The sequence below is a fragment of the Ursus arctos genome, unplaced genomic scaffold, assembly GCF_023065955.2.
Source record: "Ursus arctos isolate Adak ecotype North America unplaced genomic scaffold, UrsArc2.0 scaffold_22, whole genome shotgun sequence".
Taxonomy (NCBI): Eukaryota; Metazoa; Chordata; class Mammalia; order Carnivora; family Ursidae; genus Ursus; species Ursus arctos.
The window spans coordinates 33,175,947-33,192,301 of record NW_026622897.1 but is presented as its reverse complement, the minus strand read 5'-3'; the positions used below and the strand labels follow the sequence as shown (position 1 = coordinate 33,192,301).

At 42.2% G+C, this 16,355-nt stretch overlaps 1 protein-coding gene across 1 annotated transcript; it reads right to left on the bottom strand.

Moving 5' to 3' along the window:
* Positions 1 to 222: 222 nt before the first annotated feature.
* On the bottom strand, positions 223 to 15,829 carry CUNH11orf97 (chromosome unknown C11orf97 homolog). Its single transcript, XM_026505915.1, has 3 exons — positions 15,685 to 15,829; positions 11,050 to 11,154; positions 223 to 404 (listed from the first exon to the last, which is right to left on the bottom strand). Exons 1-3 carry the CDS (start codon positions 15,827 to 15,829, stop codon positions 223 to 225), a joined length of 432 nt encoding a protein of 143 aa, XP_026361700.1.
* Positions 15,830 to 16,355: the final 526 nt, after the last annotated feature.

The following is a 16,355-nucleotide window of genomic DNA, read 5'->3' as shown; positions in this document are numbered from 1 at the left end:
AGTCGGTTAAGCGTCTGCCTTCGGCTCGGGTCATGATCTCAGGGTCCTGGGATCAAGCCCGGCATCTGGCTGTCCGCTCGGTGGGAAGTCTGCTTCTCCCTCTCCGGCTGTGCTCTCTCTCCCAAATAAATAAATCAAATCTTCAAAACAAACAAACAAACGAGAGGAAGATTGCATTTTGATTGAGAACTTGAAATAAAGCATACACCACTGGGCTGTGAGCTAATCAGCACACTCAGGGCTTTCAGTAGAAGTCAAGAGTATCAGGATCTTACTTCTCAGCCCTCCGTGCCTCGAATAGTAGTACTTGGCTTGTGGCAGCAAACTGTTTCTGCTCGGCAGTCCTGGCTTCAAGCCTCCCACAGGGAGATTCCTTTTAATGCTCCAAATCCCTTCCAGGGCCACTGTCAATATTTTCAGAAGCAAGATGACAATTATTAGCTTAGTTCCTTTTCAGCACAATGTATTTTAGAAGTCTTTACTGGGTGACTACTTTTTCAGTCATTTGGGTGGAGGTTTATTTTGTTTGATTAATCAAACCACCCAAAGTCTTTAGCATTTGTTTAATCTCTTATGCCAGTTCATTCATTCAAATATTCCATAGGCAGTTAAACCTCTATAGTGCTGTTAGATCATTTAGCTGGCCCCTGAAGATATAGATGAAAAGTCAATATAGAAACATATACAACAAAACACAAAAGGATCAGAAATAAATTAGTTAATATAGACACTTCATGAGGTCAGCCTTAACTGATTCTAATTTAATTCCTCAAAGTACAAATATTTCCGAAGACAATATAACCAAAAGTTACCATATTAATTCATCAAATACATTCAGCAATCTTCTAAAAGACTGAACTAGATTGAACTAGATGCGGTTTAATGTTTTTTTATTATATTATTTTAGTCACCATACAGTACATCCCCGGTTTCCGATGTAAAGCTCGATGATTCATTAGTTGCGTATAACACCCAGTGCACCATGCAATACGTGCCCTCCTCACTACCCATCACCGTCTATCCCATTCCCCCACCCCCCTCCCCTCTGAAGCCCTCAGTTTGTTTCTCACAGTCCATAGTCTCTCATGCTTCATTCCCCCTTCTGATTACCGCCCCCTTTCTTTATCCCTTTCTTCCCCTACCAATCTTCCTAGTTCTTATGTTCCATAGATGAGAGAAATCATATGATAGTTGTCTTTCTCTGCTTGACTTATTTCACTTAGCATTATCTCCTCCAGTGCCGTCCATGTTGCAGCAAATGTTGAGAATTCATTCTTTCTGATAGCTGAGTAATATTCCATTGTATATACGGACCACAACTTCTTAATCCTGAACTAGATGCGGTTTAATCCCTCCTTGAATGAAAACAACAAGCTCACTGGAAAACACCAGAGACAAATACGCGGAACACGATGTCTGTGCATTGATACAAACCAAATCGTAGCTTTAAGTCCTGATACCCTTCAGGAAGCATTGTTTTAGCTTTCATCTGCACTGGATTGTCCTCCGTATCCTAAAAGCACTTATTTACCTCTTGAGAGTCAGTCAACAAGCTTTTGGTGAAAATCTGTCATGTAGACAACTGTGACTCAAGTCACGTAAGGTTATTCAGGTTAGTTAAATACGTTGTTTTTACCATTTCTGAAGCTGCAAATTATCATGCCCGAATATTCTCCATGGATCCAAGGCTACCTACTGGTATCCACGCTCACCTCTGATTCCTCCCTAAAGGATTCGGGACTGTATAGTGATTAGGGACATGGTGTTTGGGTTCAGAGGGGATCTGGCTTTCAGTCTTTGCTTCACCACCTGCCAGTTGCATAGCTTTGGTCAGGTTATTGAACACACCACATCTCCGTTTCCTCAGTTTTGAGATGGCGATAATATCTAGCTCAAATAATCATTACAGGATTTGGATGAAATGGATTTAAAGGGCTCTGTACTCAATAAATGGTAGCTATTATTTTTACAGGGACAATGGTTTTCCTGTCCAAGCATGGACTCGGATTCTGTTTCTAGAGGCACGAGCAATGAACTGACTCATTCAAATGGAACGTCGATACTTGTCTTTCCCTCCCCACTCCTGAATGGAATAGCTGAAGCTGTCTGGCAAAGTTTATTTCTTCCCGTCTCCTCAAAGACCTTCAAGGAAGTCTCCACAATCCCCTTCTGTCAAGACCTTACAGAGTTTAAGCTGTTCCTTATATCTAACCCAAATCGTTCCCCCACCCTTCCAGCCAGTTTCCTCTTCTTCTATCCTGTCTGGAGACAGAAAAGAGCTGCTTTCCAGCCTCTGGATAATAGGCTCCCAGATTTAGGAGTCCAAAGATATTTATTAAATGCCTCCTGTGTACAACCCCCAATACGAAACCATAGAAATGGATTTAGATTTGTTCCACATTGAGAGAAGTGCTGGTAAATGGAAAACAGTTTGAAATCAGGAGGCAGAACAATGTAGAAAAACCACATTAAATTAGAAAAGCCACACTAATCTAATCAAATTGTGCTCTTTCAGAGGCAATCTGGAATCCAGGAATATCTGGAAGTTTACAACTTAATAGGGAAAATACCTCAAATGTAAATGTAGTTGCTCAGAAATGCGTGAGAAAAGTAAAAGCAAAATATAGTTATGCATAAGGATTTGCTGTACTCAGGAACAGAGGTTGCTGGAAAAAACAGCACTACTTTGATTTGATGTGATGTTTGGGTGAAGAAATTACAGAAGGTGATATGTTCAACTGGAGAAAAAGAGGTCAGGAAAGAAGCCCAAATGTCCTTCGGAGCACCTTCTTTGAAGAGAAATCCAACTCCGTCTGTTTTGGGCATGTGCATTCCAGAAGGCAGAAGAAAGACAAAGAGGGGAGGAGAGCCAGGGAGGCCACAGTGTTGGCACACAACCTGTAAAGGAAAGAGTGGCAAAACAAGAGAAAAGCTAAGAGAAAGGAATTAAATCCCTTCTGGAAGCCAGAATCTTCTGGAGAGCCTTTTCTCTTCCCTTCTCTGCCCCCAACCCCTTCTACTCAGCGATCTTTCTAGGTGTGTTTTTATCCTGAAATGTAAAGTTACTAAACCATGACTTGATGCTAGAAATTTTAGCCAGGGGGAACTGGCCTGATCTTTCAGGGAAGATAAGCTCACCCTTCAAAAATATTTTTGTTTCCTTCAGCTGTGTCTGACTCTGAGTAATGAACACTGGAGCTTGAAAAGCCAGTCTGGAGCTATATCACCTGTGTCTCCTTTGTGTAAACACGGTCAGAGATTTGACCACAGGGAGAAAAATGTAAGTAATTTAAATTTATCTTTGGTGACTTCTAGGCTCTGTAATTATCTTGACATGACTTTGGTGTCTAGTAAATTCCTTTTATATTGTAGGTACACCAAATATTTTTGTTGAATGAATTAATGAATAACAAACATATCCACACTTGCTGAGCGATCTTTTACATTTTCTAAACTGGTACTAAGTGTAATAAATAAACCAGATTCAAAATTAAGTTTTTATGCATTCAGGGACATGTAGACATAAAGTCATGGATAGAGCAGGACACTTTTGAAATTCATTGAAAAAAGAGAAGTTGTGTAAGAGAAAACTAGTAAAGTTTATTAATCAAAATTTTCATGATTACTAGAACCTCTGCAGGTTTCAGCCAGAAAAAATATAAAAGCTCTTGCAATTTGAAAACATCAAATTAAAACATGAATTTCCACAAAGTCCTCTATAAAAGTTCTCAGAAATGTAGAAATAATTTTAAGATAAATGGTAAGATGAAAACAATAGTCTGATAATGCAAGTCTCACAAGCTTACCTCTTCTTTTTAAAAAGTTCTAAGGAGGGGAAAATCTTCAGGAAATCACTAAGAATATGTCAATGATGATGTTAGCTAAATTCTTACTTATCCAGAAAGTTCCATAAGTGGCCCGAAATCCCATTTGCATCTGACAGAAGATTTGGCCAGATAATGGCATTTATGTGTCGGGATGATGAGAACCTTTTTGAGTAGCTCCCAGACCCTGTCCGTATCTGACAGGAATGCGTAAAGCCTCTGAAGGCTGTTCTGCCTCAGGTTTGAACCTAAACTGAGGCAGAACCTGGAAAAGATTGTGCCCACCTTTCTTTTACTGAAGAGAATACTATTTGCTACCAGTACAATTTCAAGTCTTTTTTCCTCTCGGAAAACATAAGCTTATGTTTCAGAAGAGACTGTATAGCCCAAGGGCTAAGAGCAAGGAGGTCAGCTCCTGACAAGCCTATGTGTGACAAAGGACAAGTCACTGTAACTCCCTGAGCCTCAGCGTCCAGATCTGCACAATGGGAATAATAAGAACACGGGTCACTGCAAGGACTGAAAGAGATAATTTGTAAAAACTGTAAAAAATTAATAATAGTAGTATTATTAATACTTCTATTACCATCATCAGTGTGTGTTCGTATATACATATATATATATATATAGACACCCTCCACTATCCTTCCCCTCACCCCAGTCTCCAGTGCTTCTCACTGAGCCCACCTTTCTCTGCATCCGGAGCCAGGAAGGAATCCAAATCCCAGAGGAGAGGGCTTAGGGGCCTGGCAGCTCATTTTTCCTGTGGTCACCGATGCCCTTCCCTAGATCCAAGTGTCAGGTATCAACCACCTGGAACATCTTGGTCATGTCAATGTCCTTACAGGCGATGTCTTATTAACTGCCGTCACAACACAACCACATGAGTAGGTAGGATCTCATTTAGCTGAAGGTCCCAGAAGACCAACAGCTCTTTTTCCTGAGTTCCCTATTGCCACCCAAACAAAAATATCCCAGATGAAATGTAATGTTTGCTCTGTTAACCATCCATAAAAGCTAATTAATGAATCTCAGACTTTTTACTTATTTCATTCAACCCAAGAAAAAGAAAACTTTGATCTTATACCACTTTATTCAACCAAAGGAAAAGGGGGAAAGCACAGAAAGAACTGAAGTCCACTGTTTCCAGGCACTTCCATGATGTCCTCATTAGCTCTGTCACAAAGAAAACATGCTATGATTTCAGTTGCTTAACGTCAGACAAATCCCCCTCCTAATAGATGGTATAAGCTCTTTGGTAAGTTCACGCATACTTCCCATGGGACCCAGTGTTTTGGTGCTTTATCAATGGTTGAGGGAAAATCCAGTCTGGACACTTACTGAAATCTCACTTTCATCAATCAGATTGTTGTGCAGGAATGTAGACTTGACCGTTTAAAAATTTAAACAAATCCGGTTAATGCATACATTGCTGCACAAATACACTTGGACACATGCATATACCTTGGGGTCCCTCGAATTCAGATAGACTTGGGTATATCCAAGAAATAGTACATACTGTTTATCCATAGTCACTAAACAAATATACATATAGAAAGGCCAGGCAGGTAATATAAGTTAGTTAAGCAGGCCAGGGGTAAGAAATAATTGGCTCTTCTACTGCTTTTATTTTTTTCCACTTTTGTTGGAGACATGGATAGAAGAGAAACACATTTTTTTCCTAGTTCCACCATGAGAGGAGGAAGTCTGCAGTGGAAGGGTGAACACGAAGAGTTTGTGATATGCCCCACCTGGCTAGGGACCTTCATGTGGATGGGTAACAGAGTGGGCAGGCCAGCTAGGGCAGCGTAAGCCAACTCCAGTCTCTGCTGCCACATGTGAACGTCAACTTGGCTGTCACATCTTTCTTTCTCCTCCCTCCCCCCTCTTCACCCAAGATAATCTAGAAATCTAGATTCATATGTAAAAAGCCTTAATTTTTTCAATGTTGACAACTGGTTCACATATTTAAAAAAAAACAATGCAGAACAAATAAATATGTCTATATGTTTGCAAGATGAGCCTGGCATAGGGGTCAACCGTTTGGGATCCTGAGCCAAACTAAGATACCCCTGACAGCCTAGTTAAATGTAAGGCGTGCTGAGCTGGAGCGGGTACGGAGGACGGCTCTGCGGTTTTGGACTTGGACATTATGCCACGTCATGCATTTGGGTGGATGATATATGGGAAGGAGTAAGTCGAGGAGAGGTATGAGTTTCATTTTGGACATGTTGACCTTAAGTACTTATGGGACATCCAGTAAGAGAAATTGAGCCTGGACACAGACTTCAGATACAGACATATCACAGTGAGGTAGTGGTAGAAACAATGGGAATAGCTGAGATGATCCAGGGAGAGCCAATAGAACAAGATTAGAAGACTGTGGGTAACACCCTAGTAGGCATCAATATTTGGGAATGCGGGTGAGTGAAAAGAAGTTCTCAATGGAGGATGAGAAGAAATACCCAGAGAAGAGAAGAAAAAGGACATTTTAGTGTCAAGGAATTTGAGGAAAAAACAAGGTTTAAGGAGAGAACCATCAATTATGTCAAATGGTGCAGAAATCTCAAGGGCAGAACAGGACCCACGGGACTTGGTCATAGTACATCGGTGGAAACACGATAGTGCATAGAAGGCCAATGGGATTCGGGATCAGGCCTGAGTTTTGGAATCCAGTTTTGCCACTTACTTAATGCATAACCTCGGACAGTAGAAGCCTCTCAAAATGTCCGTTTACTCATCTGTAAAATGGGAATCTTATATACCTATATCACCTTTTATGAGGATTTGTAGTAAGCAAAATAAAGCCCCTGTCCTCATGCAGCTTATGTTCTTGTGGGACTGACCGTCAATAAAGAAGTATACAGACAAATACATGATTTCAGGTTGTGATTTAAAAAAAGCAGAAAGAAGAAGGTGGCATAAAAGATTAGAGAGAACTAAGAGGCAGCCCATGGAATGGGAGAATATATTTGCAAATGATACTACAGATAAAAGACTGGTATCCAAGATCTACAAAGAACTTCTCAAACTCAATACACGAGAAACAAATAAATCAAAAAATGGGCAGAAGATATGAACAGACCCTTTTCCAATGATGACCAACAGACACATGAAAAAATGTTCAAAATCATTAGCCATCAGGGAAATTCAAGTCAAGATACCACCTTACACCAGTTAGAATGGCAAAAATTAACAAGGCAGGAAACAGCAATTGCTGGAGAGGATGTGGAGAAAGGGGATCCCTCCTACATTGTTGGTGGGAATGCAGGTTGGTGCAGCCACTCTGGAAAACAGTGTGGAGGTCCCTTAAAAAGTTAAAAATTGAGCTACCCTATGACCCAGCCATTGCAATACTGGGTATTTACCCCAAAGATACAGACGTAATGAAGAGAAGGGCCATATGCACCCCAATGTTCATAGCAGCAATGTCCACAATAGCTAAATCGTGGAAGGAACCGAGATGCCCTTCAACAGATGACTGGATTAAGAAGATGTGGTCCATATATACAATGGAATATTACTGAGCTATCAGAAAGAACGAGTTCTCAACATTTGCTGCAACATGGACGGCACTGGAGGAGATAATGCTAAGTGAAATAAGTCAAGCAGAGAAAGACAATTATCATATGATTTCTCTCATCTATGGAACATAAGAACTAGGAAGATCGGTAGGGTAAGAAAGGGATAAAGAAAGGGGAGTAATCAGAAGGGGGAATGAAGCATGAGAGACTATGGACTCTGGGAAACAAACTGAGGGCCTCAGAGGGGAGGGGGGTGGGGGAATGGGATAGACTGGTGATGGGTAGTAAGGAGGGCACGTATTGCATGGTGCACTGGGTGTTATACGCAACTAATGAATTATCGAACTTTGCATCAGAAGCCAGGGATGTACTGTATGGTGACTAACATAATGTAATAAAAAAAATTTTTTAAGAAAGATTAGAGAGTAATTAGGGGAATGGGTAGTTTCTACTTTAACCTGGGAGAGAGGTTACTTCTGAGAAGGTGACATTTGCGCTGAAACTTGAAGAGGGAGAAAGACTTTTGATGGTCTAGGGGAAGTGGAAAGGTTCTCAGGTGAAAATGGGTTTGGCATGTTCCAGAACATCAAGGAAACCCGTATGACTAAAGTGGGGTGGGAAAATATAGGAGCTGAGTTCAGAAAGGTGAGACAACAGTATAAGGGGACTGAAATCTAGACCAAGAATCATAAGGAGCCATCAGAGGATTTTGAACATAGAGGTGGTGTACGATGATTTATGTTGTAAGAGATCCCTTTGGGTTCTGTGCAGAGAATGGACTGTGGGGACAGCAGTAGAAGGTGCTAGACGATGCTACTTCTGAGCTTGCAAGAAATGATGGGGGCTTGGACAAGGCTGCTGTTGGGGTGATTTAGGATGTGTTTCCAATGTAGATTCGACAGGATTAGCTGAGGGACTGGATATGAATTTTGAAGATTTGACTTCTAGGTGATTGGCATAAGCGACGGAGTGAATGGTGATGCCCTTTCCTGAAATGGGGAAGAGCTTTTGAAGAGTGGTACAGAACAAGAATTCTGTTCTGGATATGTTCAGGGCAAGAGGCCTAGTAGACATCCAGGTGGGAAGTTAAATAGGCTTTTGGGATTTGACAGGAAAAGCAGAGGCTAGAGATACAAATTTTGGAGTTGTTAGCACACAGGGCTGGATGAGATCACTCAGGGAGTGAATATAGATGAAGAGAAGGGCCTGAGACTGAGCTCCCCAAAGTTTAGAGGTGATGAGGAGGGAGAGCCAGCAAAGACGACAGGGAGTCGTACCAGCAAAACCAGGAGATTGGGGCGTGCTGACCTGGAGGCTAAGTTGACAAAGTGTTTTCAAAGGGAGGGAGTAAACAATTACGTCAGATGCGGCAGAGAAGTTGAGTTTGATGGGTTTCTGGATTGTATTAGACTTTCAAGATCATCTGATTTGACCTTCACGAGGAACGTCATTCACCATCTGGAAAAGAACAGTTTCCCTGGGTCGGGGAAACCAAAGCCTATTTGCAATGGGTGAAGGAGTAAATAAGAAGTGGAGAAGTGGAGATAATGGGTCTAGTGTACTTACTCTTAACATCCAGGAAGAGCTGCCACCGGAGCCAGACAAGTCCCTAAAAGTTCTATGCAGATTCCTGTGTGTAAGTGACAAGCTGTGCTCTCCAGAAAGAGGAGCCCCAGCTTTCATCATATATTTAAAGGACTATGTGTCCGAAAATCCTGCAATAGAAAGTTCAGTGGCTGGCCCAGAGCTGCCCACGCCGAGAGTACGCAGGAGGCGTGGCCTCCTCTCGAGGTGCTGGCTCCCTGTTGTGGCCAAGGACACAGGCTGTCCAGCCTTTTAATTTATTTTTTTAAGAACAGAAAAAGAGGGGCGCCTGGGTGGCACAGCGGTTAAGCGTCTGCCTTCGGCTCAGGGTGTGATCCCGGCGTTATGGGATCGAGCCCCACCTCAGGCTCCTCCGCTATGAGCCTGCTTCTTCCTCTCCCACTCCCCCTGCTTGTGTTCCCTCTCTCGCTGGCTGTCTCTATCTCTGTCGAATGAATAATAAAAAAAAAAAGAACAGAAAAAGAAAAAAGATTAGTAGCTTGTTTTCCGTAACTAAAGCCCCTTTAAAACCTAACCTTACAGAATCTACTCTCAGCTTTAAAGGATTTTCTAGGCGAAAAGAGCACCTCTGTGCGACCTCTGGTGGATGTTATGAAAACGTAGCCCAAGTATTTCCATTTTATATGAAGGACATTTGAAAAGATTGCTTAGAAAAATTATTATTATTCAATAAGAATAATACACCATCTAACTGATATATAAGTTATAAATCTGTATGTGTATAAATGAAAGTAACCCCAGAATAGACTAGTATAAGACTTAAACCCTTTTTAACCACTAGGGAATAGTACATGTAGACTTGGATTCGGAGAAACAATTTCATAAGTCATTCTGCATCGGTTCACAGAGTACAAAATAAACATCGTATTTTCCTTCTAGACACAGTATGAATAAAATTGGCCATTTTGCTGGTCTCTCCTTTTGTAAGAATGGGCAATACGGAAGGCCTAACATGTTTGCATGGCTGGTTTTGCAATGGAAAGGGGGCAAATACGTCAGAGTTGGGGGAAAAAATGCACTTCTAGGTCTGCAGCATCTGCGCTTAGGAATCCTTAGAGAATTTGGGCCCGAGCCGCTGGGTATTCAACAGTCCTCCTCCTCCTCAGAAAATGTCAAGTTCTCTGAGTTCAAGAGTCATGTGTTATGGTTCCTTTCTTTCTTCTAGGAATGCTGGTACCCAAGAGGTTTGCAATAAAAACCTGATGATTTGAAAAGTGTGATATGTGCACCTTGTAATCATTGAGAAGGCATCATGAGAAGGATGGACTCTAGTAGTTTCAAAATAAGATCTGCGAGGGGGGCGCCTGGGTGGCTCATTCAGTTAAGTCTGACTCTTGACTTCAGCTTGGGTCTTGGTCTCAGTGTTGTGAGTTCAATTCCCGCGTTGGGCTGCGTGGAGCCTACTTTAAAAATCTGTGAGGGATTCTGGGCTTCTAGAGCATATGATTTTCTCAAATGAACTATCAATGCCTAGACAGACAACCCATAAACTACATGTACACACAATAAAATCCTTGGATGATTTGACCTATTTAAATGACTTCGATTCTTCTGGGTCAGTGATCTTCAGATTGGGTCCCTGAATCATCAGCCTCAACACCAACTGGGAACTTGGTAGAAATGCAAATTGCTGACCCCCCACCCAAGAACTACTGAGCCAGTGACTCTAGGGATGGGTCCCAGCAATATGCTTTTAGCTGGTTCCCAGGGAATTCTGATGAAATCTAAACTTTGGGAACCACTGTTATTGGTCACACTTATATTGATAAAGATTGAAGATGCTATTGTGCTTTTCTTAGAAAAAATTCTACTTCTCATTAAATAGAAATAATTCCACTAAAAATGTGGGACAGCAACGTAGGTACTGATACCTAGCTCATTTTTTGTACATATAAGCTCATTTGGACACAGGCAAGATAATTATAAAAATTGTAATTGTAAGTTATAATGATAAAATTATAAAAATAAGAAGTTCCCAAGGATCCATTTTCCTTTTGATAGGCATGGTTTTGTAATAAATAAAATGATCACTCTACCATCAAATAGGTAATTTCATATTCATTTCAGAAATATGCTTCATTTGTCACTGAGATTACCTGCAGGTGGATTTTTAATGTGGCACTCATCTCTTTTAATATAAAGTTCTTCTTCTAGTACTTCCTTAATTCTCTTATGTGGCTCAGAATACAAGAATTTCTTCCCTATAAAGACATTAATAAAATTGGTTATTTATCATAAATTATGGCAAACTCTCTAGCCATTATACCTACATGAATAACTATTTCTTAAAAAGACACATCCCTCCATACAAACAGCAGATGATTCACCCTGCAACTCTATTTTGGAAAGATCCCTTTCTGGTTCTTTTGGGACTTTACACTTTCACATAATTCCTGAACTTTTGTGGTTAAGTGTCAGATATCTATTTTAGGCGTTAGGAAGAAATACATGGAGTGTCTTTCATTAGCTTCAAGAAAACTCATTTATTCGATAAATCCTTATTAATGACCTACTCTGTGCCAGGCATTGGCTAGGGGCAGAGGACAAGCAATGAATAAGACAGGTGTGGCCATGGAGCCTACAATCCAGCTACACAGCACAGAACAACCTCAGCCTTACTGAGTCATCATTTTGAGAGGTAGACATGAATTGTAGTAGTGGATTACTTATGGACATAGGACTTTCTCCTGGCCTCTAAGCCTGGCCCTATAGACATCGCTGCTATTGTGGAGGACTGGCTTATTTTTTCTAAGTACCTTAGCAATATTTCTTCTGCTCACCCCCCAGAGTTCTGTGCTACCTGGCACTGTCTCCCCAGTCTTTCCTGTCAGCCCATCTCTCTTGCTCTCTGGGCTCCATTGAGGCCCTTCTGTCCATTCCCACATCAAAGCCTATGTACATTCTATTTTGTGCCTGAACTGCCTTTCTCCTAATATTTTTGCCTGGGTAATTTCTACTCAAATTTCTAGTCTAGGCTTAAAGGTCAGTTTTTTGGGGAAGCTTTCTCTGACTCTAAAATCCGGAAATGTTCCAGGATACTTTTGTGCATAAGACTCTCCTCTTTTCTTTCATTTCATTTATTACAATTTGTGTATGTCTTCATTTGTTTTGTATGCCATTATTTATGCAACTCTTAGCTGAATATATGTCTTCCTTATAAGACCATAAATACCGTAGGGCAGGGATGTTTTCTGTTCAGTTCATGAAAGTCCCCGAGCAGAATCTGGCATAGTAATAGACCAAATGTGTGTTCAAGAAGAACTCAGCATTGTTACATTAGATGGAGCTCAAAGACCATTCTTGTGCATGGATGCCAACACAGCCTTGCGAATGTCAGGGAACCAGTAGCTCTAGTCGTAATACTCAACAGCTCAATGCAAGGAACCATGGAAAACCTAACCAACCCAATACTTTAGCTATTTAAGATGTGACTTTAAACTCACAACAGCAGGTGCCTCATCTTTCCCAGACTAACCAATAAAAAACACAAGTGAATAGATTTGACTTGTGTACAGACTGGCCCAAATGGGGTAAGAGATTACTGCCTCTGGCTGTGGTCCTGGGTCCCTCCTGGTCATGAAGACTCAAGCACACCCTCAGACACGATCAAGGTAGAATTAGATACTTTCTGCATCTCATTTTTGTTTCCCAAAAGTTAGGAGTCATAGGAAAATGAGGTGGAGGTTAGCTTTACTCAAGCTTAACTTTGGTTTCAACTTTTTTGGCTAAATCATGGTCCTAAGGCAGAAAAAGGTTTAAGAAACATGGTTAAGAAGGAAGAAAATCCTGTAACAGTTCAGTAGAACAGAAGAGATCCCCTGCTCTAAGTTCAAGTCTCTTGATGAATTTCAGCCCTGCTGCTCCAAGAATTTACAGAGGAAATCACTAAAGGTTTTGAGAAACTATGAAAAATTAGAGTAGCAAAGAGCTTAGTATAGACAAATATTCCCCGCTCCAAGAAGGAAAGGAAGGAAGGATGGAAAGGAAGAAGGAAGGAAGGAAGGAGCAGGAAAGAGAGAAGGAAAGAAGAAAAAAAGAAAAAAAATCTACAAAGTCTAACATAGAAGTTTGATGCTGATCTTTACCGACATTTTGAGTGGGTTAGCCAACAGATGGCTTGTGAGTACAGATATTGAGAAACAGTGATCCCTAAGTGTTGAGGACTACTAAGAACAATATTATTCCAGACTAAACTGCTTTCTTTTGTAAAGAGTTAATAATAATTGCTATAATTCATTGGATGCTACCATACATATATTATTAGCTTCTTACATATATTATTTCCCTTTCTCAGAATCACACTGTGGGCAGATATAATTATTCCTATTTTATAGTTGAGAAAGTAACTCTCAGAAATCACTAAACTGGCCATAAAAATTAAAAGCCATGCCTACCTGACATTCCCAAACTCAAGTTACTAAACTAGCTAGATTAGGAAGATGTCATAGCCACAGTGTATCTGCATTTCAGCAAGGCATTTGTTAAAGTGTATTTGTAGGAGGCAGAATACCCACGCCGAAGATACTGAATGACAGGTCAGGGACTTCCAGAGACTGTCCTTGGAACTGTTGGGACTACCACCTAGTTTGCTAATTTGGATATAGGGAGGAACTGCCTAGTCACGGATTGTGAGAATGGCACACACTTGCTAAACTCAGGACTCAAAGGGCTGCTTCTATACCTGGAATGAAGTGCTTAAATTCATAGAATGGTACTGATGGGGATAAATATAACAACTTGTATTTAGGATGAAACAAATTAACTGCATAAATAACAGATAGAAAAAAAAGCCTGGATCAAATGTTTTCAATTGGACAACAGGGGAAAGAGAAACTAAGGATGTCATAGACTGCATTTGTTATATGCATTAATAATACGATGTGCCTGCTGAAACAGCTAATTGATTCTGGGTCCATTTAATAGAAGTAGAATGTTCAGATCAAAGGAGGTAATAGTCCCAGCACATTGTCCTAAACTGATCATAGCTACAATACTGGATTCAGTGATTTAATAAACTGGAGAACGTTGGAAGAGGTTAGCCAGCATGGGGAGAGTGCTACAAAGTAATTTAAAGATGACCTGAAGTCTGAAAGATTTGGTGGCTGTTCAAAGAGCCACCTTCATACAATTTAAGGATGTTTTACTGGGAAAGGCCCACATTTCATCTGTGTATATTTCAGACCAGATCTGTGATTAGGGAATAGAAGCTGCAGAGAGACAGAAGACTTTCCCAGAAAACATTTGACAATCGAAGGGGTACTTCATGTGGGTGTGAATAGCTTGGCTCTATTCAGGTTGAGGCCCTAAAAGGAGGTTCTCTGGGAGGCTGAGGCAAGAGCGCTCTATGCCCTGACCCTGACTTTCTGATGTCCTCAAAGTTTGGACACATGCCTTAATTCATCACTCACTTCTCTGCAACTTGCCCAATGCCTGGCATGTAGTAAGGCCTCGGCATTTGTTGAATTGATGAGTGAATGATTAATTCTACCTTCTACTCCTACAGGACTCCACAGGACTAAAGAACCTTTCATTTCTAACATCTTTAATGGGAAAATTCCCAGACACAACTTGAAGTCAGAGTAAGGACTTACTTAAATATATTGAATACTTAAATATACTGAATTTAGTTGCTCTAGGTAAGGCCTCTGCATGCTGTTGATAATCAAAGGAATGAGGAGGTATCCTAGTCATATTGGGGCGGATGCTGAGGGAAAAGGCCCTTTCTCTAGGAGACCCTGGTTCTGCAGCTCCTTAATGAGGTGTCCGGGGAGCAGGGTGTGTGGCCCCCTGAGGCAGAGAAGCCGTGGAGCTGTTTCAGCCCCACCTTGCCTCCTGGGGTCACTGCAACCTGAGACTGGTCTCTAGAGAGGCAATCAAGGAGGCGATGCAGAAGGGCCAGAAACTGCTGGCGTTCCTCTTTGGCTTATTATTTCCCCATCATCATTCCGTAGCACTTCCTGAAAACCTGTAGAGCACAAGGGACTGTGAAATATAAATTCATGGAACAGTATGGATGAGCGCCGAGGCCTGGAGCTGACTCAAGCTTCAGCCACGTTGGTCATGACTCTGGGCCAGAACCGCCTTTACTCACTTGAATATTGTTTGTGTGTTTGGCAAGGCAAGGAAGGAAACCATGTGTTAGAATGTGGCCTGTAATTGTGAGATTCTAAAAGCACCAGGTAGTAATAACTGATGAACTGAGAGTCCAAGACAGGGAGGTTAAGTGTTTTAAGTACTTCTCCAGCATTGACTGAGTCACTGTAGGCAAGTCACTTCATTTCTTCCAGTCTAGACCTCAGTCTCCCGGTCTGTAAAATGAAGGAACTGGCAAAAATGATCCACATGTTTCTCTGTGTGTGTGTGTATATATATATATATATAGATGTTCATAAATTTTATATTTTCTCATATATAAACTTCAAATTTATATAGTACAGATTTTTATAATTATATATACACACACATATATTTTTTTTTCAATACCTTCCAGACCAACGCCACTACCTATTAGGTTGGAGGCTACCTGGGCTCAGGTAGCTTTTTGTGAAGGAGGCTTTCTGCTACAGCGCCATCAGCACCTCCGCCCTTGCCAAAACAGCAGCTCTGCCCTCTCCCTCCAACACCTTCGCGGCTTCAGCGAGTCTCACCCCGGTTCCCCCCAGCTCCCCTTTCACGCGTTCGACCCGTCCCACGTCCCTGCTCGCAGGGGACGCGGCCAGCGGGGAACTCACACTGTTTGCAAGACTCCTGGGGGCCGCCGCCCGGCTCCCCGCGTGCCCCGCAGCCCAGCCCGGCCGGCTGCCGAGGCTGCTCCCCGTCGCGGCCCGCCTCCGGCGCCGCCACCGCGGTCACCACCACCGCTTCCTCCCGCCTCATGCCGCGGGGATCTTCTTCGCAGCCGGAGGCCCGGGGCCTTCTCGGCTCCGCCGCGGGCTGCCTGGGAACTGCGGGCGTCGCTGGTTACCATAGTGACTGCGGATCCTCGCATCCCCAGGCGCTCTCCGCGCGAGCTTCTCCCAGGCCCCAGGGGTCCCGCGCGCCCAGGGTGGAGCTGAAGTTAGGGAGCTGCGATTACCTTCCGACCAAAACAGCCAAATCTCACGGCTGTTTCTCACTCCAGCTTCGCAGGAGTAGCTTAACTATTCCCAGGTAGGGAAACAGAGACTCAGAAAAGCTAAGGAAATTAGCCGAAGTCACATGGCCCAAGAATAGATCACCACCTGGTAAAGGTAAGGGTGGGAGCCTGTACTAGACAGGTGAGTTCAAGGTGAGGTCGCTAGTTCCACACAGCGTTGCGCTCCTCGCGTCCCACTCCCTGCTACGCACCATGTGCTCAAATGCATGAATGCTGAGGATCCCAAACTCTTGGGCGAAGTGGTTTTAAACTCTTGTTTTCAAGCAC

Excerpts from the sequence above, each read along its gene's own strand:
- CUNH11orf97 (XM_026505915.1), bottom strand. The coding sequence starts at position 15,829 with ATGAGGCGGGAGGAAGCGGTGGTGGTGACCGCGGTGGCGGCGCCGGAG. Across the intron at positions 11,155-15,684 it reads CCAGGAGTCTTGCAAACAGT|GGAAGAAATTCTTGTATTCT; the intron begins GTGAGTTCCCCG and ends ATGTCTTTATAG. Across the intron at positions 405-11,049 it reads CATTAAAAATCCACCTGCAG|TGGCCCTGGAAGGGATTTGG; the intron begins GTAATCTCAGTG and ends AAATATTGACAG.